At 39.7% G+C, this 23,546-nt stretch overlaps 3 protein-coding genes across 5 annotated transcripts; all 3 read right to left on the reverse strand.

Moving 5' to 3' along the window:
* Positions 1 to 1,494: 1,494 nt before the first annotated feature.
* Positions 1,495 to 10,480, reverse strand: skap2 (src kinase associated phosphoprotein 2). Of its 2 annotated transcripts, none has more exons than XM_079344453.1 (12): positions 10,217 to 10,480; positions 9,786 to 9,891; positions 9,646 to 9,671; positions 9,157 to 9,255; positions 8,310 to 8,390; positions 7,896 to 7,979; positions 7,607 to 7,731; positions 7,189 to 7,252; positions 6,912 to 7,031; positions 6,623 to 6,697; positions 5,314 to 5,426; positions 1,495 to 1,802 (listed from the first exon to the last, which is right to left on the reverse strand). In XM_079344453.1, exons 1-12 carry the CDS (start codon positions 10,254 to 10,256, stop codon positions 1,710 to 1,712), a joined length of 1,026 nt encoding a protein of 341 aa, XP_079200579.1. In that variant the 5' UTR covers positions 10,257 to 10,480; the 3' UTR covers positions 1,495 to 1,709. The 2 variants fall into 2 exon arrangements, with proteins under 2 accessions (XP_079200579.1, XP_079200578.1); XM_079344452.1 differs by having other exon boundaries at positions 9,157 to 9,273.
* Positions 10,481 to 13,411: 2,931 nt separating this feature from the next.
* Positions 13,412 to 15,197, reverse strand: hoxa2b (homeobox A2b). 2 transcript variants are annotated; one of them, XM_079343007.1, is made up of 3 exons: positions 14,990 to 15,197; positions 14,728 to 14,908; positions 13,412 to 14,296 (listed from the first exon to the last, which is right to left on the reverse strand). In XM_079343007.1, the coding sequence occupies exons 1-3, from the start codon at positions 15,071 to 15,073 to the stop codon at positions 13,623 to 13,625; spliced, it is 939 nt and encodes a 312-aa protein (XP_079199133.1). In that variant the 5' UTR covers positions 15,074 to 15,197; the 3' UTR covers positions 13,412 to 13,622. The 2 variants fall into 2 exon arrangements, with proteins under 2 accessions (XP_079199133.1, XP_079199132.1); XM_079343006.1 differs by having other exon boundaries at positions 14,728 to 15,197.
* A 5,476-nt stretch (positions 15,198 to 20,673) lies between these two features.
* On the reverse strand, positions 20,674 to 21,774 carry hoxa9b (homeobox A9b; the record flags this gene model as incomplete). The annotated part of the gene is made up of 2 exons (XM_079344826.1): positions 20,674 to 20,937; positions 21,270 to 21,774. The coding sequence occupies 2 exons, from the start codon at positions 21,772 to 21,774 to the stop codon at positions 20,699 to 20,701; spliced, it is 744 nt and encodes a 247-aa protein (XP_079200952.1). The 3' UTR covers positions 20,674 to 20,698.
* Positions 21,775 to 23,546: the final 1,772 nt, after the last annotated feature.

Genomic DNA, 23,546 nt, shown 5'->3' on the forward strand with positions numbered 1-23,546 from the left:
TGAATGTGTTCTGTCCTAAAGAGACGTTTGTTTTATATTCTAATCATCTTTTTAAACACATCCAATGTTATTTACCGTTACTTAGCAGCTCTGTCTTTATATATTTGGCTGGTAAAAGAGTATTTTTATGGTTGTAAGTATTAATTAGGGATATTCTGGTATCATTAGTGTAATTTAGTGTTCCTTAGATTAATGGCATAGTGGCATTTATCTATGAAACATTATATCTTGATGTTAAATTGCAATAAAAGAACCTGTATATTCTGAAGATATGGCTGTCCACATCTAAGAGGGGAGGTAGGAGTGTAGTTGACATCCATTAAGGAAATCCTTTATTGGCACATTAAAATGAGAGGCAATATTTAGCCTTACTTGCCTTTGGCAACCTAACCCATAGCCTTACATTAAAAAGGGGGAAATACAGAGCTATGTCAGCAGGAAAGAAATATTTGTGTTTCTGATTCACAAATTACCAAAAAAACATGTTTTAAGTGTCTTTTAATCTAAAAGATGGTGCTTCAAAATACACATTAACATTGTCAGTAATGTTGTAATGTGTCAACACCTTTTTTTCTCTGCATCCCAAGAAAAGCACTTCCTTTCCACATCCAATGTTGTATATTCAATAACTAATTATGGTAATTCATTACTCTCCAATTAGCAGAGAGGCTTTATTGCTGTACTGTACCATAAAGAGCAAGATTTATGTTGGCTTTGAATGTCACCCAGAGGACAGAGGACGAGCTCATCACTCAGCGGGAACAAAACAGAAAGACAGGAGCGAAAGAAAAATAGAGGAAAGACACAATGAGGTATTGGTTAATGATCATATTTTGCTTCGCTTTCTGACAACCTTGAATAACCTTGGTAAGGCTGGTATTGTTTTTAACAACCCAAAAGAAAAGCATGATCCTAATAGATGAAAAAAAAAATGCTTTGCAACTTGTGTATGTCAGCTAGGAGATGGTAAAAAAAAAAATCTACAGTATGTGTGTAACCTCAGTGGGATAAGCCCAGCAAATGCAACTTCGCCTGCTGTCAAACAGCCCCTTAGAGGGTGATAAGTGTCCCTGCTATCTGTGAGGGTGGTTGTCTTATTAGTGCACCTCAGCCATTTCAGTCAGGCATGCAGCACAGCCAGCCATCTGCCACACTGTGATCCTCTGCCCAGCTTTGTCTCTCAGGTGCCATAAAAAGAAGCCCAGCATTTCTGTGAAGCTTGGGATAAAAGAGCTGACCAAAAGAAGTCCTAGTATTTAAAGACCAATTAATTAACAATTTTACTTGGCTGCATGATAAGAGAAAAATCATGATTCAGTAGCCTAAAATGTTTTCGATAACTGAGCTTATTCCTAATGTTTTACCCCAGAAAATACTTCTATAAATCTGCCTAAGCATCTTTGTCACTGTTTAATATATGGCCTTGGGAGAGATGCTATTGCCACCTTGTGGCTTAAGTGCCAAATTAAAGAACGAAAGCTTTCATGAAACAGGTATTTTTAAAGCTTTATTCCTCTGACCATTAATAATAATACATTTGCAAAAAGAAATGTTGTGGCTAAACAATAATAATAAAAAAAACTACAAACAAGCAGTAGAAAAATACTTTTAAACATGGTCTTCGTCACTCATTGCCATCCAATCCCCAAAATGAGCAAACAATAGTTCAAAATAAAACGTGTTCATGTAGCAACTCACACAGCATGTGTTTATAGAGCATAAAGCTCCAACAGGTACTCTTTGGGAACGATTCCTATCGCTCCGTTCTTCTCTCCGACCCACCAGCCATAATTCTGGTAGTCCTACAGACACGGAAAAAGAAGAATAGAGAGGATGACACAACTATTTGTTTTCTCTTATAATACAAGTAGACAACGATACCCTAAAAAAACTGTAATTCAAACGTGTGTCTTTAAATCAAAATGAAGAGATCTGTCTTAAAATTCAAATGTCATGTCAAAGTAATTTTTCACATCTGAAGAAGAGCCATAACAGGATGTGAGGACAGGGTGGAAGGGCCAATCTCAGCAGTCTGATAAAGGCATAAAATTCTCTTTCACTCGCTCCTCCAAAACAACAAGTATACTGTACCCCATCAACAACTTCATTCGTTCTCGTTCTTCTCATTCTCTCTCCCTGGTATTGCTTTCGAGCCTGCACTCATTCCCCTCCACTCCACACATAAAAACCCAGAGTGTGTATAAAGCACATCAGACATAAATCTGTCACAACATGACAAGTAATAGCTCCAAATGGCTGTCAGCATGCTGAGATGTGAGGAGGAAACTGTGAGGGAAGATCAAGAGAAGAATCTCTCTCTCTCTCTCTCATATCAAAGTCCTCCCAGGACATGAATCAACACAGGGGATCATGTTCTGACAAGGACAAAGAAAGAGGAACCTGCACAATGTATAAAATCAATGCAAAAACCCAGGGACCGAGAAGGAGCACATCTGTGTCCATTTACTCCCAGAAGGAGTGGTAGATGTAAGTAGAGGGAGAAAGATTACAGCAATAGTTATGGCTAACATGGACACTTGTTTGCTGATGGGGGCTGTCCAGTCCACGGTGTCAGATGATCGAGACAATTGAAGGCAAATTAAACATCATCCGGATACAAAGAGACTAATTCACTTCAAGAATGTATCACACGTCTCAAACTCCATTTCACAGGCCCCTGAGGGATAATGTAGCACATTGACATAAGGTGTGTGTAAGAGAGTGCGAGACCTGACTGTGTGCGAGCACGTTATGACTTCCTGCAGCAGGCCTTTGAAATGAGCAACACCTCATTGTGTAGTTCTGGCCCACAAATAAGTTGTGCCTGAGTAAATGTGGGACACAACATAAGCAGACATACAGACATGTGGCACGCTGGTGACAAAGCCCTCATTTACTCAAATACCCTGCTCTTGGTAATACTACTGTCCCATTAATATTATTTTTTATATGGATGCAGCATATACCAAGGGGTAAATGAAGTGTATCATGTTGTATATTATCACTTTTCAACAGTTGGAAGATCAATTTCTTTGTTTTCGCCAGTTTGAATGAAATATAGCAGAAATGTTTCATACTTTTGCAAAGGATAAGGATCTCGAGCACTGACTGTGGGTGGACAGATGGACTGATTAAGGTTGTGAAAATTTCTGGAACCATGGGATTCAAAATGACACAATCTCATTTTAATGGTTGATAAGTCGTAAAAGCACTGAAACTTCCTAAAAACCAGAAGCCATCAGTCATGTGCAGGAGTTTGCCTGCATTTTTTGTGAATTAAAAACAAAAATTGACATAATGGCATGTGCCTAACACGAAACAGGTAATGTCATTTGGTTTACTAGTTTAATATCTAAGTTTAAAAAACATTTCTGTCAGTTACAAAAACCCCAGAGAAACAATGAAAGATAATTGTCCATTATGTAGACATTTAATTTACAACATTATTCCTTTATATATCTTTTTTTATTATTAAATTAGAAGCTCCAAATTTTCCAGCACAATTTTTGAAAAACATGCAGCAGCAAATTGTTTGGGCAGAGTTTACATTTGATCAACCCATCAAGCACCTAAATTAAGTGAGACATCACATCTCAATTAGTTTTATGTTCTGAGACTAAAAGGCGATGGGGGGGTGGGTGTGGGTGCAGAATCTCTAGACACCACACTCTCCCTCACTCCGAGCCATGCCCTATAATCAACAGCCAGGTCCTGAGTGGGGGGTCTCGCTGTAACACTGCAGCTATTTCTGGGCTCTGGAATTGGGGGAGGGACACAAAGAAAAGGGAGGAAAGAGAATGAGGGAGGTAAGTAAGTAAGGAAGGAGGAGGGGAAGAAAGCGACCGTCCCTTTAGTTGCAGCTGGCTGTTGCAGTCCAGACAGGTTTTATGGTCATTGCCCTCACACAGGCCACAACCCCCAACACCAAGGTTTCAGCTAATGGCACTCCCAGTCTGAGTGAAAGGGCAACTTGATTCTTGGGTCCTTTTCCAAACACATAGAAGGAGTCATAAACAAGCATTTGGCCATCAAGCATTGATGGGTCTGTCTGCTTTGTACATTTGTTTCTTTCCATTAGTGTTGGATCATTTCATCAATTAGCTGGTCAACAGATGATCATTTTTTCCAAATACATTATTTACCTAAAGCATAATTGTGAGCTTGCTTTTTTCTCCTTAAATATTAAAAAGGGATTCCTTTTCATGGAGCTTGTAGGACAAAAAAAACAATCACATTTTTGGAAGATTTAAATGTCTATTTATAAATCAGGAAACAAAGCTATTCATACTGAAAATAAGAAAGAATTTCATGTCAAGGCTCGGCTTCATGTCTTCGAGCTGCCACTAGATGGCAGACTTGAATTTTGAAATTGAGCTGGCCAGTTGACAACAGTAAGTCTCAGTTGACTTCACGCTCCATAGAAACCAAACCAGACAGGAAATATACCCAGTCTAGATGGTGCATATTTCACACTTTTATTTTACGCAAACCACAGGGTCGACATAAAACTGTAAAAGTAAAATATTAGTAGACCAATTGGCTGTGGGATGTTCTAATGCTAGACTATTTTGCATCAAGACAAAATCCAATTCTGCATTCATACGAAGCAGAGGAGCACAAAAGGACTCCTGTTTAGTGACATAATAAAGGTAAAGAACGGCCCCTAAGTCCTCATTAACTGGCACACACGCAAAGGCGACAAGCCTCGGAAATTGTGCGTCCACCACACGTCCTCACCTGCTCTGAATGGAGTGGCGGACTGAGCCTGGGTTTCCTGAGAACACACATTCCTATTTGGGGAGGTGTGAGAGACGTCTGAGAGGTGTGTGGGCTGCGGGCTGCTCATTGCCTGGCATGGCAGCATCGACAGCATGCTGAAACAGTCCAGATGGAAGTGATGGAATGGCACTGTGTGCCAGCAAAGCCCAGCCTCCGCCAACAGCACTAAAACAGTTTCCGTTGTGACACAACTAATCCCAATCATGGTTCCAGAGAGAGAACCGAGCCCAGTCTGCCTCTTACCATCAGTCGTCCACCTCCAGGAGGCGGGCCAGATGCTGCCAGTAAGAGATGTGTACATACAACTTCTCTGAGGGCCCTGAAATAACTCACTTTAGGTGGTCTGGGACCAGCAGAACTATTCGGACTACTCAACCGCTATTAATTCCACTACTCATCACTACTCTGACTCTTAAAACTTTTGCTTTGCTTGGTTGGACTTAATCCTGGCTTATCCATGCATGAAGAAAACTCGTAAACACAGAGACAGAATAATGTTTTACCTCTAAAAGAAAAAGGGTTCCCTTAGCATACCTTGCTCAGGATATAAATGGCGTCTCCACGTTTGAAGGACAACTCATCCGGTTGGTCTGCTACACAGTCCCATAAACCCTGGTAGTAGTTTTGGTAGTCAGTGCTCTTATCAACTGAAGGGATACAGGAGTAAAGAAGATGATAAGAGATGAGTAATCTCATTAGTCCCACAGGTCTGACGGTGCAGCAACACCAGCAGGAGGCAGTGCAGAGACTGAACTAGAAGTGGAGGCAAACAGAAGCTTGGAGTTCATTCTACCTATTAATGATGGATGGGTTCCGAGTATGACGTCTTTTCACACTGAGAAAGTAATGTACTTTCACAATTAAAACACACAAAAAAGAGAGAGGTGTAGTTGACTGACAGATGGAGATCTGGACCTCAGAGTGTCTTTCTCTGATGAAACAACAGCCCTTTGTGGCATCAGCGTGGCCTCTAGTGCCAGTGTTAGGAATGTAGGCGTTCTATTTGTTCAAGATATGTCCTTTAACTCTCACATAAAACACATTTCAAGGACAGCTTCTTTTCATAATGCAATGATAGTGTGATCTATTGTTTAAGTTGTCTGCTTTTAGTATTAAAAGTACAAAGAAGTTATCTGCTTTCAGCTTTTTTAAACTGAATTTAGAATAATAAATCTGAAAATAATAAATTGAAATAAATTGGATAAATTGAAATAATAATATATATTGAAATGTTGTAGCTTTTATTTGCAGCATTTTTGTTTCATTTACTGTCAAAGACTAAACTTCTACATTACTAAAAAAATATCCTTAATACAGTTACCATGAAAATTCAGGCTTTTATTTACTTAGGGGCCTGAAATTGAGATGAGCTTTTGAAGTTCTATAGTAAGAAAGAATGAGGATACAAATAGCTTGTTAATGTTTAATACATAGTTAATGGTTATACCTCTTAGCCTATTTATTGATCTAAAGTAGGAACACTTCCTGTTTGTGGTTTCCCTCAGACCTTTTTGATGTTATTGGGATTTTTCTCTCTGTCAGTAGATAAGGACAGACAGCATGGTATTTTGGTACTTACAAAACTGATGTACGTCATTTATCTTAAAAGGAAGTTACCAAAATCAGCTGAAAGTTATTTCCAGCATTGTGTCAACATTCAGTCACACCGTTCACATAAACTTCCCCTGTATGCGTCACTTCTCCTTTGCTATGGCTAAGAACTGTGAGTATGCACAAAGTAACAACAACACTATGTTTCACAGTCCAGTCCAATTTAATATTAAATAAATTAAGCACCTAAACCTATGTGGTGCTAAAATAGATACACGTCTGTGCTGTGTACCTGCAGGAGGAGGAGCAGGTTTGTTCGCCAAATCCAACTTTGGAGGTGGCTTCGCTGGAGTGGGTATTTCATCCTCTGGAAAGAAAACACGAGAGCATATAGATGGTTAAGTGCACTGTTAGCTAGAGCTTCTGAATCTGTTTCCAATAACAGAATGAGGAAGTGTGCAATGGCAGAAAAGGAACAAATGACTGAAACAAAAGAAAATCCCAATAGCAGATTAGAGACATTTAATGCATGCTGTGTAGAATAACACAGATTTCCACAGGGATAAACAGTGTGTTCTGACCTGGGAGCTCCTCATAGATGTCTTCATCTATCGCCTCAGACTGCTCTTCCTGCTCAATATTACCAACATCATCGTATAGTTCCTGTTCCTCTTCATCTTCTGGGATGATGCCTGACATATCTGCAAACAGAGAGACATTTTTTTTTACTCATGCATTAACAGAGCCAACATTTGTTTATTTCATTCTTTAAATACTGTAGATTTTTTGAAATCTACAAGGCTACAAGTTGTTACATTAGGGGGGTTTAATAGAATGTTAGATTGAAACAGTTCAAACCTTTTATAACAAAGTCAATCTGTTTTACCCATTCCTCCGCCTCTTTCACTGATGACGCACAAAACTGTGAAATGAAAGAGGAGAGAAGTGAAAACTGCTGTCAGTGCAGCATGCAGCCCTTCATGTAATAATTAACATAAACAAATAATACTTCATTTATGCATATTAAAATGTTCCGCATGGAAGGGCCTGGATGTTAGAGACCCTCATTTAGACATTTTAAGTTATGCGCGTCAGGTTGAAACATTGCAGAGGCAGCAGTGTCAAATGAATGAACGGGTTTTAAAAGCACTGAATGAAGTCAAGGTACAAACATGAATTTACAAGTTTAAACATGTCACATCTCAAGTCTGCATTTGTTTTTACAATTTATGTACATTAAGAAGAGTAATGACTCAAATCAGCATCAAGAGCTCACCTGATATATTCGCTTGTCTGGAGCTGAAATTTCAAAGCAACAGTCTTTCTTGGAGTCTTTCCGTAAGCTGCTGTTCATTTTGACAGAGTAGCCATCGATACTGAACTCCCCCTTCTGCTGTTTGTCTATTGCAAACAATTATGACATGTAACATTATCGTAAGTGTTCACATAACTGCAATGACACTGACAAAACCTGGCAGACAAAAGCAGAAGGCCAAACACCTTGCCAATAAATGATATCAGCATTGTGTGATTATTGGGAAAATAGGGTTAAAAAACTGAAGTACCTTTCTCACTGCCGTAGTAGTAAAAGGTCTGATGGCTTAGAGCACACCATCTCTTCTGCCACTCGGTGCCAAAAAAGCTGTGATCTATAGAGGGAGGATGAATAACAGTCTTTGAATAGATACTGTATTTTTGGTTTATATTGAAATTAATAAAAGCTAAATATTGCAGAACTGTGCATCACATACAGTATATGGGTTCAACCTTGTCTTGTAGTACATCACGTGACACGTGATTAGCTAATGTTGTTGGGTGTTGTAATTGTATGTGGAGTTTAATATTCACTTTATATAAATGTGTTTATTTATGCTTCATTTTGAAAATGTAACAAATGATTCAGAGTTTACTAAATGAAGTAACATTCCTTTTTTTTTTAAAAAAAGCACAGCCTTGTATGTTATGAGAAGAGAACACACCCTTTCTGCGCTTCTCCAGGTATCCCGCTTTAAAGACAGACGTCAGGTCCTGAGCTGCCACAGGTGGAGACTGCTGAGCTCCTGGAAAAGAGTTCAGGGATCCACAAAGGGGGGGGTGGGGGGTGTCAGTGTTCTCACTGAACCCATTCTTTAAAGTGTTTTTATCATTTAAAATCAAAGATGAAGTCCGATTTTGCACTCTTTAAATATTAAAAAAAATTCCAAAAACATTCAACTGATGTAAAAATAAGTAACATCAAGGCTCCACTAAGCTATGCAATGCCTCTGACAGGAAGGATTCCTGTTGCAGTGTGCAACTTCAATGCAAATGTTCAACTGCTGTGTCAAAGTTGCTTTGTGTGAAAGAGAAGCCATAAAGCTAGCAGCTGCTTACAGCCCATAAACCCCAGACAGAGCCCTAAACACCATTTCACAAGTATTTCACTGATGCTCTGTTTATAAACCTAAAACAGAAAGTCCTGCATCGCGAGCAACAATTGAGAGCACACGGTTTAAACTACTGTATATTGAGGAATGTTATTTTTGCCTCAAACTACAGCCATGGAAGTCATTTTCAGTCCCCCGACTGTGGTTGAGAGTAATAAAGCATGCTCAGGCTGTCAAAGAGGTGGGGTGAAAGAGGTGGTGGGAGTAGCAGTTGTGCCCCTGGATTGCTCCTCAAGTATGTTGCCAAGTTACAGTTGGAATGTCTCCCTCATTGTGCCACTCAAAGTCACTTTCTCCACAGAGCGGATGCAAAGATTTTTATATTCTTCATACTCAGATGCAATTTTGAACACTTGTATTTGCAGCAGTTAATAGTTAGCGCGTCTGCTATGTGGTTTACCTTCAAGGGCCTCGTCATCTTTGTCTGTGCGCTCAGACTGCAGCGACCCGCCGTCGTTGTTGCTGTCAAACTCCTCCTCATCGTCAGAGTCATCTCCACCTGCAGGAGGAAACAGCGCTGTGGAGTGAAGGTGCACGTTATGGTGTAACACAATAGTTTAAGAGCAGCTCATATGAAGAGACTTAAATGACCAGGGAGATAAAACGTTACAGTACAACAACCAAATTAGATATTCAAATTGAAGACAAATCTGTTGTAAGAAAAGAATCACCGTTGCACACTGTCCCTTGTTAAAGAAAATAAATGAAATGAAATGAAAGAAAAAGATGATGGTATTATTATATTTGGATGCACTGTATTAGTAATACATCTTAAGGATGTGGTAGATTTGGTTGATCATGTGATTTTGTTTGTGTGTCAAGACAAGAGGTTAGAAAACCAGTAGTGTATCTATAGAGGAAATAGACTCATTATGAAGACAACACTCACTTTTGTCCTTGAAATCTTGTGGAAAACTGTTGGGGAGACATTTTATCTCTGCATCAGAATCAATGAACAGTCACATGTCTAATGTGTAAAACCAAACTCAAAAACAGCATCATGATATTCTACCAAGCAAACAGTCATACCCCAACTTGACCTCCTTAATCCGTTTGATGAAGGTCTCCTTCTTCTCTTTTGCCTTCTTGCTGAGGTTTTCCCCTTTTAATCCATCACATAGGAAGTGTTCAAGATCTAAACAAGAGTACACGAAACATTCACACTAGAGGTAGCCAAATAGCTCCTTACTGATCGTTCTATTGAGTTTCAAAGCAATACAAGACAGAGAAAGTTGGAAAAAGTGATGTCAAAGCGCACATTGTGAACTCAAAGCGCACATTGTGAACTCTAGTCATCAGCAGATCTGTAATGTGAGGATTTGGTGGACTCGGAGTTAGTCATCCATATTAAGTGCACGCTTCCTCTTTTTTTACAAACGTCTCTTTTCCTGCAATTAGCCACAAAAGAACACAGAAACCAACAAACATGTACAGATCGGCTGAATGTATGCAGATCTTACCTGAGATGAGCGTCGTTAGCTCCTCGGGAATGGGTCGCATTGTTTGGAGTATGTTTTCAGTTAGGCAGCAGTGAATTGTTTGGCCGAAGAGCAGGAAACCTCACTTGACACGGAAGAAGCAGACACGGAAGTTCAACAGCTAAATCACTGACCACTGTTGCTCGACACCCACTCTGATGTTTATAGCTCCATCAGCCTGTGTGTGTGCGCCTGTACATGTATTTTTGCCTGCTGCTGCTGCGGATGATGACGTCGGGGATTGAAAGGTTTAATGGCGCTTAACAGACTAATAAAGTCGATCATGTTGTTAATTGATTCTGACCAATATTTCTATTGCGCTGTAACTGACTCACTGGACACATTGGGAGGGTCTTTTCTGACAATGATGCAGACACATTGAGTTTATGAATATGTCAACGCTGTAAATCAAAACAGGGTCATTAATCATCAAAGGGGCAGTTATATCACACTGCCGAGGAGGGTCGCGTGCCAAGATTATATCAACAACAGTCTGTGCTTCCTGTACTTGTAAATTCCTTGATACGACTAATTTCTGTGAGTAATTAAGACATTTGCTTTGTAAGATTTACGACAAGCACTTCTTTAACCTAATCCGATGCAGCCCCTTGATGCGAGAGTTTAAAAAACGTGCAGGAGGTGTGCCTCCTGGTGTATTCAGTGAAAGCAGACACCTTGTCACATTGTTTTTAAAGGTGTCACTCATTCATCTCTCATCTTTTGACAGCCAGTATCAACCAATCCAGGGTAAAAGGCAAAGCCTTTGAACTGTATACCCTGTTGTTGTCATTGAAAAATGACAAGAAGAAATGTAAGTGCATAGCTGCAGGTGCTGTAACGAGATGGTGAGGAGAACATTTTGTTTCTGTCCAGGAGTTTTGAAAAGACATGGGCCTCATCCTTACAACATTTTATTTTTGGGCCCTGTGAGGAGTTTAATTTAATTATTACAAAGACTAGTGATGCCATGTATGACCTACAAAACCAAACATGACCATCAGCAGATGTGAAGGAATGCTCATTTGAAATTGCTGCCAGGGGTAAATTTCATATTAGGGGATTAACAGTGAAACCAAGAAGCAGTCATTCTATTTGTGATTTCCATTGCAAAGATTCACAGTTATTTTATGTTCAATTGATTAAAGAAATCATGACATGATGTTTTTAATTATTAAATTAAATAATTAAACCCGTTCTTTAACATGTCCATAGGGGGCGCCAAAAAAACGAAAGTTACTCACTTGAGCTTTTTTTTTTAAGATTTATTGTTGCATTTTTTAGAGACAGGACTGTGGATATAGTCAGAAATCATGGTGGTCCTACACAATTTTTCTGATGTCACTTCCTGTTCAGATATCCATGAGTAGCCAATAAATTCCTCAGACTCCTCTGTGGTCATTCAAAACCTGACCCCCTTCTGACCTAACAGCAGTTCCTCCCAGTTTGGAGAGTAGAGTAGAGCCAGCTTGACCTTTGATCCCTGTGTGAGGGGGGGTGGGGGGGGGGGGGGTTGCGTGGAGGGAGGGATCTGCTGGCACTCTGATGTATCTAGTTTCCCACAAAGCCTCTCCTCCTCGTCTGTCAGCACACAAACTCCTCCCTTTCAATAGTTCCTGTTTTTATCATACTCATTTGTAATCTGCCTGTCACCAAACACATATAACCACATTATTAATGAAGCAACTTTGAAGCAAGTTTAAGTTTGTATGAATAAATATACATATTGTAGTTTTCATATTAAAATCTGAAAAAGAAAGTGTAAAAAAAAATAAAAGTATATAGTTCTGCTCGTAAAAATAAACTACAGCAGAGTTTGCTTAGTGATAAGTGATCTTACCTTTTGACATGCTGACACAGTGGGGTCTTCACATTGAAAAAGAGCTAAGTGGCCTCAGCACCAAATCAAACCTGACGGTCTCTCTGCCTCCTGGGCTTTACATGCATCATTTTCAGACTTCGTCATGTTTTCAGAATGATCACCACTTCATACCATATATTATTCGGGAAAAGCGGTTCACCAGCTCAACTTGTTCAGTGTTGCTGTCAGGCTCTTACAGCAAGAGCTGCAGGATGAACGCAGAAAATATAAAAGAATCAGGTTGCCTTTAGTCTGGAAATGATCAGTTTGATCGTTAATCTTGATTCCTAAAACTAAATCAAACTTAAGGCTTTTCAAGGACCATTTCTCACAGACATTTAGTAGCAGTGTTTGTCATAAACAACAGAATCATATACCATGAGTAGCCTATGACTTCTTTATGCCGCGGTTCAACTGGTATAGCTGTGAACAATTTAACGGAATCTGGGAACGTGTAGGAAATCCACATGGCCTAATGACATTCACTTACCCCCTTTAGAATAATAACAAAAAGCTATATGAAAATAAATGTTAAAAAGCCATTACTGCTGATGGACCAGGTTAAACTGTTGCTTATGCGTTTAAATGACAAAACCAGTGAAATTATTTGCACCCATGCAAAAAAGTATTCGTCTGCTTCCTCAAATTTAACCTTAAATATTTTCGAACGTAAAAAGTTTTTTTTTAAATGATTCTTAATTCCAAAAGATTGTATGGCATTACGAATCAGTCTATTAACAGGCCCCCTCACTGCTGTGAGTTTTATAGGCAATAAAATTTAATTAGAGAGCCAAGAAAAGGCTGGGCTTTTAGCCTAAGACTCTTAGAGTCAATCCTTCTTGCAAATGCTCACTTTTTTCTAAGTAGGCAATACATTTCTTCTTTAGGTCAAATAAATCCTGAGAGTTAATAACAAAACAATTGTCACGTAGAAAACATATTTCATTCAAACCAAAATGAAACAAAAGAAACTCATACCACAGTGACGCATTAAGCTAATGCAGCATGCCATTTTAACATTAATATCAATTCTTCTTATTTTTGTAGCTCTACGATTTATCTATCTAGCTGGAGAAGTGTTTTGGAGAGTTTTAGATAAGTAGAATCAATACACGAACATGAACTCATTTAAATAGTTTAGAAAATATCCTGGGGTTTTCATTAAATATGTTTTATTATTTTAATAATGACAATAATATGCACGGTCATTATGGATGTATCTCATAGCAAATTGTCTGACATGTTTTACATTTTTCATGCATAGACCTTACATTTATTAGCTCTCACAATTGTGTAAAATGAGACAAAATGGTTCCGCTGATCGCAATCAAAATAAAGTTTTATTTGAAGAAAAATACTCTGCTCAGCCATACTGAAAACGCATGGGCCATAAAGAAATGTACTGTGTAAACTGCCTTTAAAGGCTTGATTGATTTAACCTCATTTGTCATATACATGTATTCCCCAATCAACGCTTCAACTGACATATAACACACTGCAAACAGGCGTCTAAAACAGATACACCGAGTTTTAAAAGCTTAAATTCTGCAGGTCGATTGTTGTGAGAGTCTCAGAGAAAAGGTCAAACGTTTCGGACGATAAGGGCAAAGGATTGTGCGTATTTGACAAACTGGGTGAGAAAGAAGAGAAGGATGAGAAAACATGGAAATCCTGCGAACAGACGTCCAGGCCCGGGGAATCCTCATCATTGTCCCGGCCTATTGTCGACACACAGATTGGAACAGTAGGAGCCGCGTTGGGAAAATGTTTCAAATTTTTGTCATTGCTGTTTAAAGGCGTAACAGGCGGGCTCTGGTGCTCTCCATTGAGAGCGCTTTGAAACTGTTGTGAAGTCAAAGTATTCTGCTGGAAATACCTCTCATCCTTCGCAACCTCCTCGAAAAACTCATCCTCCGGCGTGTCGTCGCCGTCGTCCAGGCCCGCGTATGTTCCCTCACTGTCCCGGTTCTCCTTGCTATGCGTCTGCCTCTTGTGCTTCATCCTCCGGTTCTGAAACCAAACTTTCACCTGCTTCTCGCTTAAATCCAACAAAGCGGCTATTTCCACGCGCCTCGGTCTGCACAGGTATTTGTTAAAGTGGAACTCCTTCTCCAGTTCCAGAAGTTGTGTGTTGGTGTACGCAGTCCTCAGTCTCCGGGATGCCCCTCCGCCGCCTGCAGCACCATCTGAAGCCTCTGGTGAACCTACAAACATAAACCAAATGAAGATTGTAATAATATGATTTGAAAATCAAACATTTCCTCCATACGGATGTGTTTATATGTGGTAAAACTTGTGGCGAGGAAGTGAGCGCAAGAACTCGGATGATTTATGGGCCCCGGCAGAATATGATGGGTCTTCGTGGACAGGACAGCACGGAGGGTGAAGATTAACGCACGTGCCAGCGGCCCGTGTAAGAATCATCTATCACTCTCCATTACTGTCAAACATTTACACTCTTACACTGCATCACAAGTCAGTGCGTTAGTTGATGAGATTAAGCATACTTAAATCAAAAATCCTGTCCTGGTTTAAGGGGACGCCCACGCTGGACAAGGCCCGTGGATGCAGCTCCTTTTTTTTGCAGACAATGAGGAGCCTTCTAACATGGAGGTTATTAATCATCATGTCTTGCCTTGGGGGGAGAAGTAAGGAGGCGAGGAGTCAGTTGCTGTCGCAGAAATCTGCTTCCTCTTGATGCTTTTCTTCTCCTTCATCCACGGGTAATGCGGGGGTAGAGATGCAGACTGCGCCGGGCTGCAGCCTTTCACAGCCGCCTGCTGCTTCGAGCGGCTGTGGCTCAGGCCGGGGATGCTCTGCTCAAAAGGAGGAGGAATCAATGTCGAATGTGAAAGCGCCGAGCTCTTGATTGATGAACTTTGAAATGCATCACCGACAGGGTTAGTAAGAGATGTCAGGCACTCAGCAAGCGAAGGCTGGCTGTTGATGAAACCACTTTCTCGCCCAAATCCGTAATTCATCTCCTCTCGGGTTTCTGGAAAACTCCAAGCCAAATCAAATTAATTAAGAGTTTATTTCCATAAACTCCTAGGTATAGCCGTATAGGGAGACCTGTAAGCCATAAACTACTGCATGTTTTCATGTGGACATTGTTGGAATTAGACCGTGCTGCTTGTCACATGATTGCATCTGCCCAATGATAATTTGGGCTTTTTATCAAAAGGAGCCACTGTCCCCTGTGATTGATCGAGAAAGTCAGAGGGGTAACGCCTCATTCCGGGGGTAGGGGCTGCTTTATTTACACGTTTTTTGGGGTCAGTTTGTTCACTACTGCCCCCTTCCCTTTGGAAAATGCATCCAAATGCCATCATGTCTTCTCTTTGCGCGTCCACGCAGGCGCAGACTACCTCACCTCGCGGTTTAATGCACGAGTGTGAGTGTTGTACTTTTGCGAGCTTGTGAGGATGCATGTTCTATGAGCGTTTATTACCGGGGTGGCACCCTACAAATCATTCCAGCAGTCACATTTGCGTCTCATAACGACGCCCACAGTCGTTATCAGTGCCAAGGCGTTAATCTTGAGACTTTTGGTAAGAAATGCTTGGAGAGGAAGGCTCCACCAGACAGCAAGCAATATGTCCACCCCTCCCCCAATATACACAAATTCTCACCACACATGACAGAGGGAGGGGTCGGGGGTCCTTTTCTCCAAGATTTCGATGTTATATTTAAGCTTATTTTGGTTACGTCGTAGTTCCCTTACCCATCACATTATTTTTATTTTTTGAAGGTTACTTTATCAGTTTATGATAAATCTATTTAAAACCATATTTTCTGACTAAGAAAGTTTTTCAAAAGGCATTGAACAGCGTTTTACAGTGTACAGCTCCATGTCTCACATCCCATTACATTTTGCTTATTTCACCTGCAGGGAATGTAATGTTGAGTTAAGTCATCATCCATACACTTCAGCATTATTGGCTTTAACATGGCGGAAAGGGGCAATAATTTGCCACTGTAGTGTGAAGCAATGAAAAGGTGGGGATCTGATGGCTGTTTATTGCTCCGGCTCTAAACAAAGAGCCCTGGTAGCCTGCGCATGATCAATCTTTCTCGCCAAAAGGTCTGACAGCTCGCTGCCCTAAGAATACACTTAAACCATCTAACGCTCCCTTAGATCATACACGACCAGGAGGAGAACGGTCACTCTCTGGGTAAGCTAGAGGAGAAGTTAGATAGAAACGCAGTTTTTTTTTTCTTAATAGGAGCAAGGAGGAGACGCACGGCCATTATACGCACAAAGGTGTTTTTTTTTCTACATTCGCTCAATATACATCCAAATGTAAAACTGTGACGCTTTTTCGTTTGCAAAAAGGACTTAATTTAAAACACAAGACAAGAATTGACTTGTAAATGTTTAGAAACGAATGGAGCAGCTTTGACGCACAATCAATTGTTTACAAAGGTGAGTGCGTCCGCATTCAGCAAACCCATTCAGCCTCATACCTCTGAGAGCTCTGAGAGCAAGAGCTTTCTACTGATTTTCAAGTGATTCTGTTCTATCACAAATGTTTAAAATGTTTTACTTGAATGCTGAGGCGACTAGAATTGTGTATTTGGACTAATTGGTAATTGTAAGCATGCATGCTCTTTAACACAAAATATATTTGTCCTTTTGGAACCTGTATGAAATCATTCAGATAATGTAATAGTATAAATTACGCGAATTGATTTTCAACTGATAAGTAATATTACATTTAAATTCGTGCTTGGCTAGTTGTCAAGCAAAAATGTTTAACTGTTGGTGCAAATATTTAAACTAACAAGATTATTTGAGTATTTACCTTTATATATTTACAAAAAAAATGGTTTATAATTATATAAAGTGGTAAGAGCGCGTATTTAAGTCGACTCAGCTTTGGAAATTCACCAAAGATACAGAGAACAAAGAACAGTCTTTAGATATTTTATTATTTAGATATGAATAAATAGAACTCTGTCCCTGCTAGTTGATATTTGCACAGGACTTATTTTCGTCTTCTTTTTGTTCTTCTTCTTCTCTTTTTTTTACAGTTACATTCTGATCTAGGCTGTTCCTGTCTGGCGCTGTGCAGCTATAAAAGCAACATTTGGCGGCTTGTTTTTGATAGCAGACAGACAGTGTCTGGACGAGATCTTCACACGTGCGGCACGTATCCCGTCTGTTCTCAGACAACAAGGAACATCTGGGAAGCAAGTGGGCCAAACTGAGACCACTGACGGGAGGTTTCAGTGACAAAGAGCAACCCCTTTCCATGTGTTACCTATCCAGTATGTGTGTTTTTAGGCTTCTGTGGGTGTGATATAGTGAAGCGTGAAGTTTTAAATCAGATTTACAAAATAAACGACTAAACCAAATTGATTGTTGTACGACATTATGAAGTGATTCCAAGTGCACGTTACTTTCAAATTTATTACACAACAGCTGTTCAATGTTATTCACAACCGTATTGTTGAAAACTGGTTATTGGATGATTACTTTTCCGTGTGTGTGTGTGTGTGTGTGTGTGTGTGTGTGTGTGTGTGTGTGTGTGTGTGTGTGTGTGTGGTGATCCCGTAAGGATTTTCATTTCATTTTGCAGTTTTATTTATTGGGCCGCGTGGAATCACGTGAAGATTGGACAGATATGACTGCAGGCGCACCAAAGAGCCACAAATCAAACTGTTCTGCGCGGCGACATATGCAGAACTGTAGTGAAAACTGATAGATAAATACCAAAGAAATCACTGACATGCTCATATGGGACAAATCGTCTTGGCTCATAGAAAATCAAAGATGACGTGACAATGAAAAAAACGTCAGATCACCAAGAAAAAAAAATACAACTCACACTACATCATTCTCCTCTCCGTGTCCGTCAGACGTGGCTGTATCTTTGAGTGCTATACGTATAGCCTATATACGTAGCCTGTATATATACAGAAACACGTTTAAGGAGGGATTTGCAATCAAAAGCATGCTTTCCAGTCGGTGTGAGGTTGATAAAAAAACACACATACACTTACATGAAACACTGGTTAATTTTTGAGACATTGTTAAGGAACCGTCTAAATAAATGTTTTGACCTTGAAGATAGCAAACAAAAAGTATCACATTCCAACTTCTGATCTGAAGTCAACCAAAACCTCAGCTCAACAGCAAGGATCAGTGAAAATGAAACTGACTCTCATGCTCCCCTGAACGCCTCCTCCACGGCTCACTCGGGGCCTCCTCTGTCACCAGTGGTGTCATGAGGTTTGATGTATGAGGGTTGTGAGAGGTCACTGAAGGCAACTCTCTGTTTTTTGCAGCAGTAGCTGCTTTTATATAAGATAAACAGTGAATCATGAGCAATTTTCCAACGATGCATTTCCGACTTCATTTCATTTTATATTAGGAATATATCTATATTTTTATATTAGGAACGTATGTATCTTGATAGCTTTATACAGTTTTTTCCAAAAAAGGAATGAAATTTAATGAGCTGCATGTGGGTGACCTCTGTGGCGTAAAGAAGGGGGTAAGGGTGAGGTAGATGAGGAGGTGGAGGGAGGTAGAGGTGATGTCGAAGGAACAAAAAAGGGAGGAGGGAAGGTTGAAAAGACACTCACTTTTTGAACCGTTCAAAAAAAGTTCATGACTGAGTCATGATCCAAGAAAGTTTTAATCGAGCCCCTGGAGGAGGATGAGGGATTACGTGCCTTTGTGTGTGTGTGTGGGGGGGGGGGTTGTTAAATCTTTATAGATTTTGAATATTGTGTATATGCAGCCAAGTCCGTGGCTTTGAGATATATAGCAAAATGCGCCATCATGTATTTGATTTCTTGCTGTAGATGTCTCATGCTTGTCCTTAATGTTTTTTATGAATAAAATGTCAGATATTTGCATCCACCTGAGATTTCTACAAAAAGCACATATTCCTCTGAACTAGGACACAAAAGAATGAAGTAAAGTCTTTCGATAAACGTTTTTTGTGTTTTCTATAGAAGCAGCTGCAAATTTCAAAGGAACTCCTGTCTAGACTTGAAATAAGAATAAGAAATAATAATCTTTCAGGAGTAATTTATGCCACAGATGACGATACAGTGAAACAGAAAGAGCCACGCGGCAGGAAGACATGATATACGACGAAAGCGACACGAAAGGTGCAGGTCTGTGTCAAATTGGGAGTGGTTCGTGGCTTACCCAGAACACATCATACGGTTTGTTCCATGACACGAGCCGCTGCCGCCACCTGCTGGCGATAAGGGAGCAGCAGCACTCTGCTCGGACACCGTCACGAGGACATCGAGCTGTCAACAGCAACACAATGTTCTTTCGTTTGTTTGCTTGTTTTTTGTTGGTTGTTGATGTTATTGGAGACTACCATCTGTTGGCCAATGCTATCCTTAGTTTATGTTGTTTGTACGTGTGTGTGTGTGTGTGTGTGTGTGTGTGTGTGTGTGTGTGTGTGTGTGTGTGTGTGTGTGTGTGTGTGTGTGTGTGTGTGTGTGTGTGTGTGTAAAAGAGAGAGATGTCTAACAACAATCTCACATTTGACTGTCTGGTCTTGTAGAAAAGCTGCCTCACTGCAGTCACAGAGTCCCTCGCTGCTCTGCTGTTTTCACACCTTATAAAAAGTGGAGACGGTGGTTGTGGTTTATTGCACGAGGGCATTTGTGAGGCGTTCAAAGGGCTGGAAAGGTCCTACAAAGTAACCAGACACGTTACAATACAGACAATAATTAAGTCGTCTCAATGATCGATAAAAACTGTATTCCAGTTACTTTAATTTTATATCACTCCATCGACTTATTGGAGTACAAATATTGCCTTGCATTCCTAATAGCAAAGTGTGTCGGTTGAAAACAAGGCCTGTAGTACTCAAAATTATTTTGATAACTTAAGCCATAGATAGAATGGAAAAGTTGACAGTATGAGTAAGTAAAAAAATAAAATAAAATGTCTTAATATTCTTCCTATATATATATATATATATATATATATATATATATATATAGAATATATATAGAAGAATAAGTTATATATATATATATATATATATATATATATATATATATATATATATATACGAAGATTCGTTGTGTTGAGGATCTTTTGAGCTTTAATAAACGAGTCTAGAAAAACTCTGACTTTGTCGAAGTTTGTTTAAAAAACATGTGGAAGGACTGAAATAATATGTAATCATATTAACTAACTTAATTGTTTTTTTAAAACGTAATGGTAGCCTATAATGAAAAACATTGAACTGTTCTTATGTTCTATTGAACTACTCTTTATTTTGAATGAAACAGGAACGAGGTATTTGAAGTGTGCACATTGGTTCTACAAATGGATCAAAAGCTTGCGGTTAAAAAACATCTAGATTACCAAAAGAATAAGTTAAATTATCACACAAATAGGTAGCTGTGACATTCAGGTAGTCGAAGATCATTACAGTACATGCAAATAACAAATATTCTACAGTAAATTTACTATGTGTGCAACAAATACAACAATCACATTTAATTTCTTACGAGACGAACATAAAATACTACAAAAAAATCCTGCCTTACTTGAAACAACATAGCCCCCCCCCCTTTCCCCCCTCCTAAGGCTCTTATTCAGCTTCAGTCCAAAACACAAGTTAACTGCTTTTTCGACGATCTTTGTTGTCTTTCTTCATCTTCATCCTGCGGTTTTGAAACCAGATTTTCACCTGTCTCTCGGTCAGATTCAGGAGTATTGCTACCTCATATCTACGGTCCCGGGGAAGGTACATGTTAAAGAGAAACTCCTTCTCCAGTTCGAGGATTTGGTGCTTTGTGTAGGGACAACGCTTTTTTCTGGTGGGCTTTGCGTGAAGCCAGTTGGATGAAGGGTCATCTGGAAACAGGGGGGCAAAAATAAAGCTCTCAGAACAGATTTTGAAAACAAAGATTTCCAATAAGGCTTTATATAAATATATGATGTTTTTAAATTGTACACTGAAGTTTGACAATGATCATTTCGATCTTATTTATTTATTTAACAAATTGATGTTGGATGTAAAGGCTCTGTTAAAATCAAATTATGTTCAAGATATTTCTACGCCCATTCTCTGATTCAGATAGGCCTGGATTTTTAAAGCAATACTTTCAGATCCGTTAATGAAATGTTCATCTATTTATAAATCCTTTAAAATAACAAAATAAAAATGGGAACTTTGCATTGCTTACTCTTCTCTTCCGCTGACGGGCTCTCCTCCTCAACAGATTTAATCGTGGTCGAGGTTTCGCGTTGAATCTCAGTGAGCGATGCTTCATTTCCAATGTCGGACAAAAGCGATGTGTGCGTCTCCAAAGTTGTGCATTCAGCACTCCCGACCAGAGGCTCGGGTTTGATCTCATAATGCATTGCTGTCGATGGTAATCCCGTCAGACACAGGGACGCGGAGACCGGATCCAACGCCCAGGAACGCGTAAACATGCCATCGCAGTCCCCACTGGTGTAATGGTGATGTATATAGGTTGGAGCTGCTGTGTTTGGAGGGTGGCCCGAGATCGGACTCCAAGATCCACCAAAAATAGAAGATTTCGCCTGCAAAGGGCATGGCTCTTGTCCGCCATATTCGGTGAGCATCGCCTGCTCCACCCCTGCAGTTGATGAGAACCTGGATGCCATGTCTTCCTGCTCGGAAAGAACAGGCGATTCAATATAAAAACTTGTTCCCAACGTCGACATTGCACAAAATGCAAGAAAAATGGAGAGTTAATGTCCAAAAAGGCGGAGAAAAAACGAATTCATTGCATATAACGGGCTGCTTTCCTGCACCAACGAGGGGTTCAATGCGTCCAGTAAATTGAACCTTGCCCAAGCCTGGATAGGGCGTCCCGAACACGTGACCGTGGGACAGAACAATAAATAATAAATCAGCCTGCTGCTCAAGTAAATGGCCACCATTTTCCCCACCATATTTTAATAGCAAATCCCCGCGCTTTTATTGGGGAATTTTACGTTTTATTAGCAATAAACGTTATGATTTTTGTCAAGAGATATTGTGTTGGCACAATTGAACACAGATGTGATAACAAGAGGAGCAGGGGGGGAAACTTTGAAGTCTGCACTGTCTAATCACTAAACAACCTTTTCTAATAAAAGTACACCCATGAAAACATCACTGGATTATTTATTTTACAAAATATAAGAAAACTTCGTATGCAATCTCTCTCCTTATTTTTGGAAAAGAAAAATGTGGTTCTTCTTGTTCGGGGCTGCTAAAAACAACAAATAAAATTCAAAAGGAAAGTGTACTTAATTTGACAAATTTTAAACACAGTATGGGGTGGTTTCCAATGTGCACATTGCTGCGCCAGGGTTTGAGGCTATATTGAAGGCAAGCTAAAACGGAAAACAGGGTAAGGTTATTTGGGTGCAATATAACAGTCCTTTTATCACGGGCAATTGAGTTGTTTTTCTTCAGGTTACAACCTGGCTGTCTAAGCTAAATATCACCAATAAAGCTCAGCCTTTGTGTCCTTTCTCTGGCGCAGGCAGACGCATCCGGTATTTCCTACGGCTAGGCAACTGGCAGACTGCAATGATCATAACCGAGGCCTTGTCTGTCCTTCTGCTGGACATATACGAGCCTTAATCCTTTCATTTCCCGGCCTACAGCTTTACTTCCTGCCATTTAACTTATAAAAAAACCTCTCACAATCGTTCTAGATGTAGTTTTCATTATAATAATGGTCAAAACAGGCTTTGTCGCAGTACCATGCAGCATCCAAGTTCTCGAAACATTATTAAACCTCTAAATGCAAAAAAACCCAAAACTAATTCAATACAAAAATGGTCTTCAACGGTTCCTTTTACGCACAACAGTATAAACTACTGTGCTTTCGGAGACAAGATTTTCTATGGACTTGTTGCAGTGAGAGATAATGTTTAAATACGTTGGACAAGAAATTCAAAGCCTCACTTGCGATGCGATGAGTTTTACTGAGGTAATCCAGGCAGTTTCGTGTTGTGGGAGAAATATTATAGCCCAACAACATGAGACTACCTAAACCACTCAACAGCCCGCTCTCCTCTCAATGGATTTCAAATCTTTATTTACTTTAAAAAGTGTAGACATTATATAATTTCATAACCTGTTTGCCTGGAAAAAATATTAAAATTGAAACAATTTTATTTATGGTCAGTTCGCACTCATATTGTCTAACATGTTTATTATTAAGGTCAGATCGTTATTTAGATTGTAAGTTGTGACAGGTTGTCACGAACATTATCAGGTAATTTGGTTAGTTTTACAAAATTAGGAAACTTCTTTATTAGGCTACTTAGAACTGCCATTGATAAGAAAATGTTGTTCTCCAACTGTTTGATAACATTTCTGTCAAGGACTGAAAATGAACCAACTGTGCAGACTCACCAGACGTTCATAACAGGCTTAAACAATGAAGGACATCAGCCTCTACTACTGGTATAATATTTACTGTTCACAAAGCGGACCA

Source organism: Symphodus melops (genome assembly GCF_947650265.1).
Source record: "Symphodus melops genome assembly, chromosome: 5".
Lineage (NCBI taxonomy): Eukaryota > Metazoa > Chordata > Actinopteri > Labriformes > Labridae > Symphodus > Symphodus melops.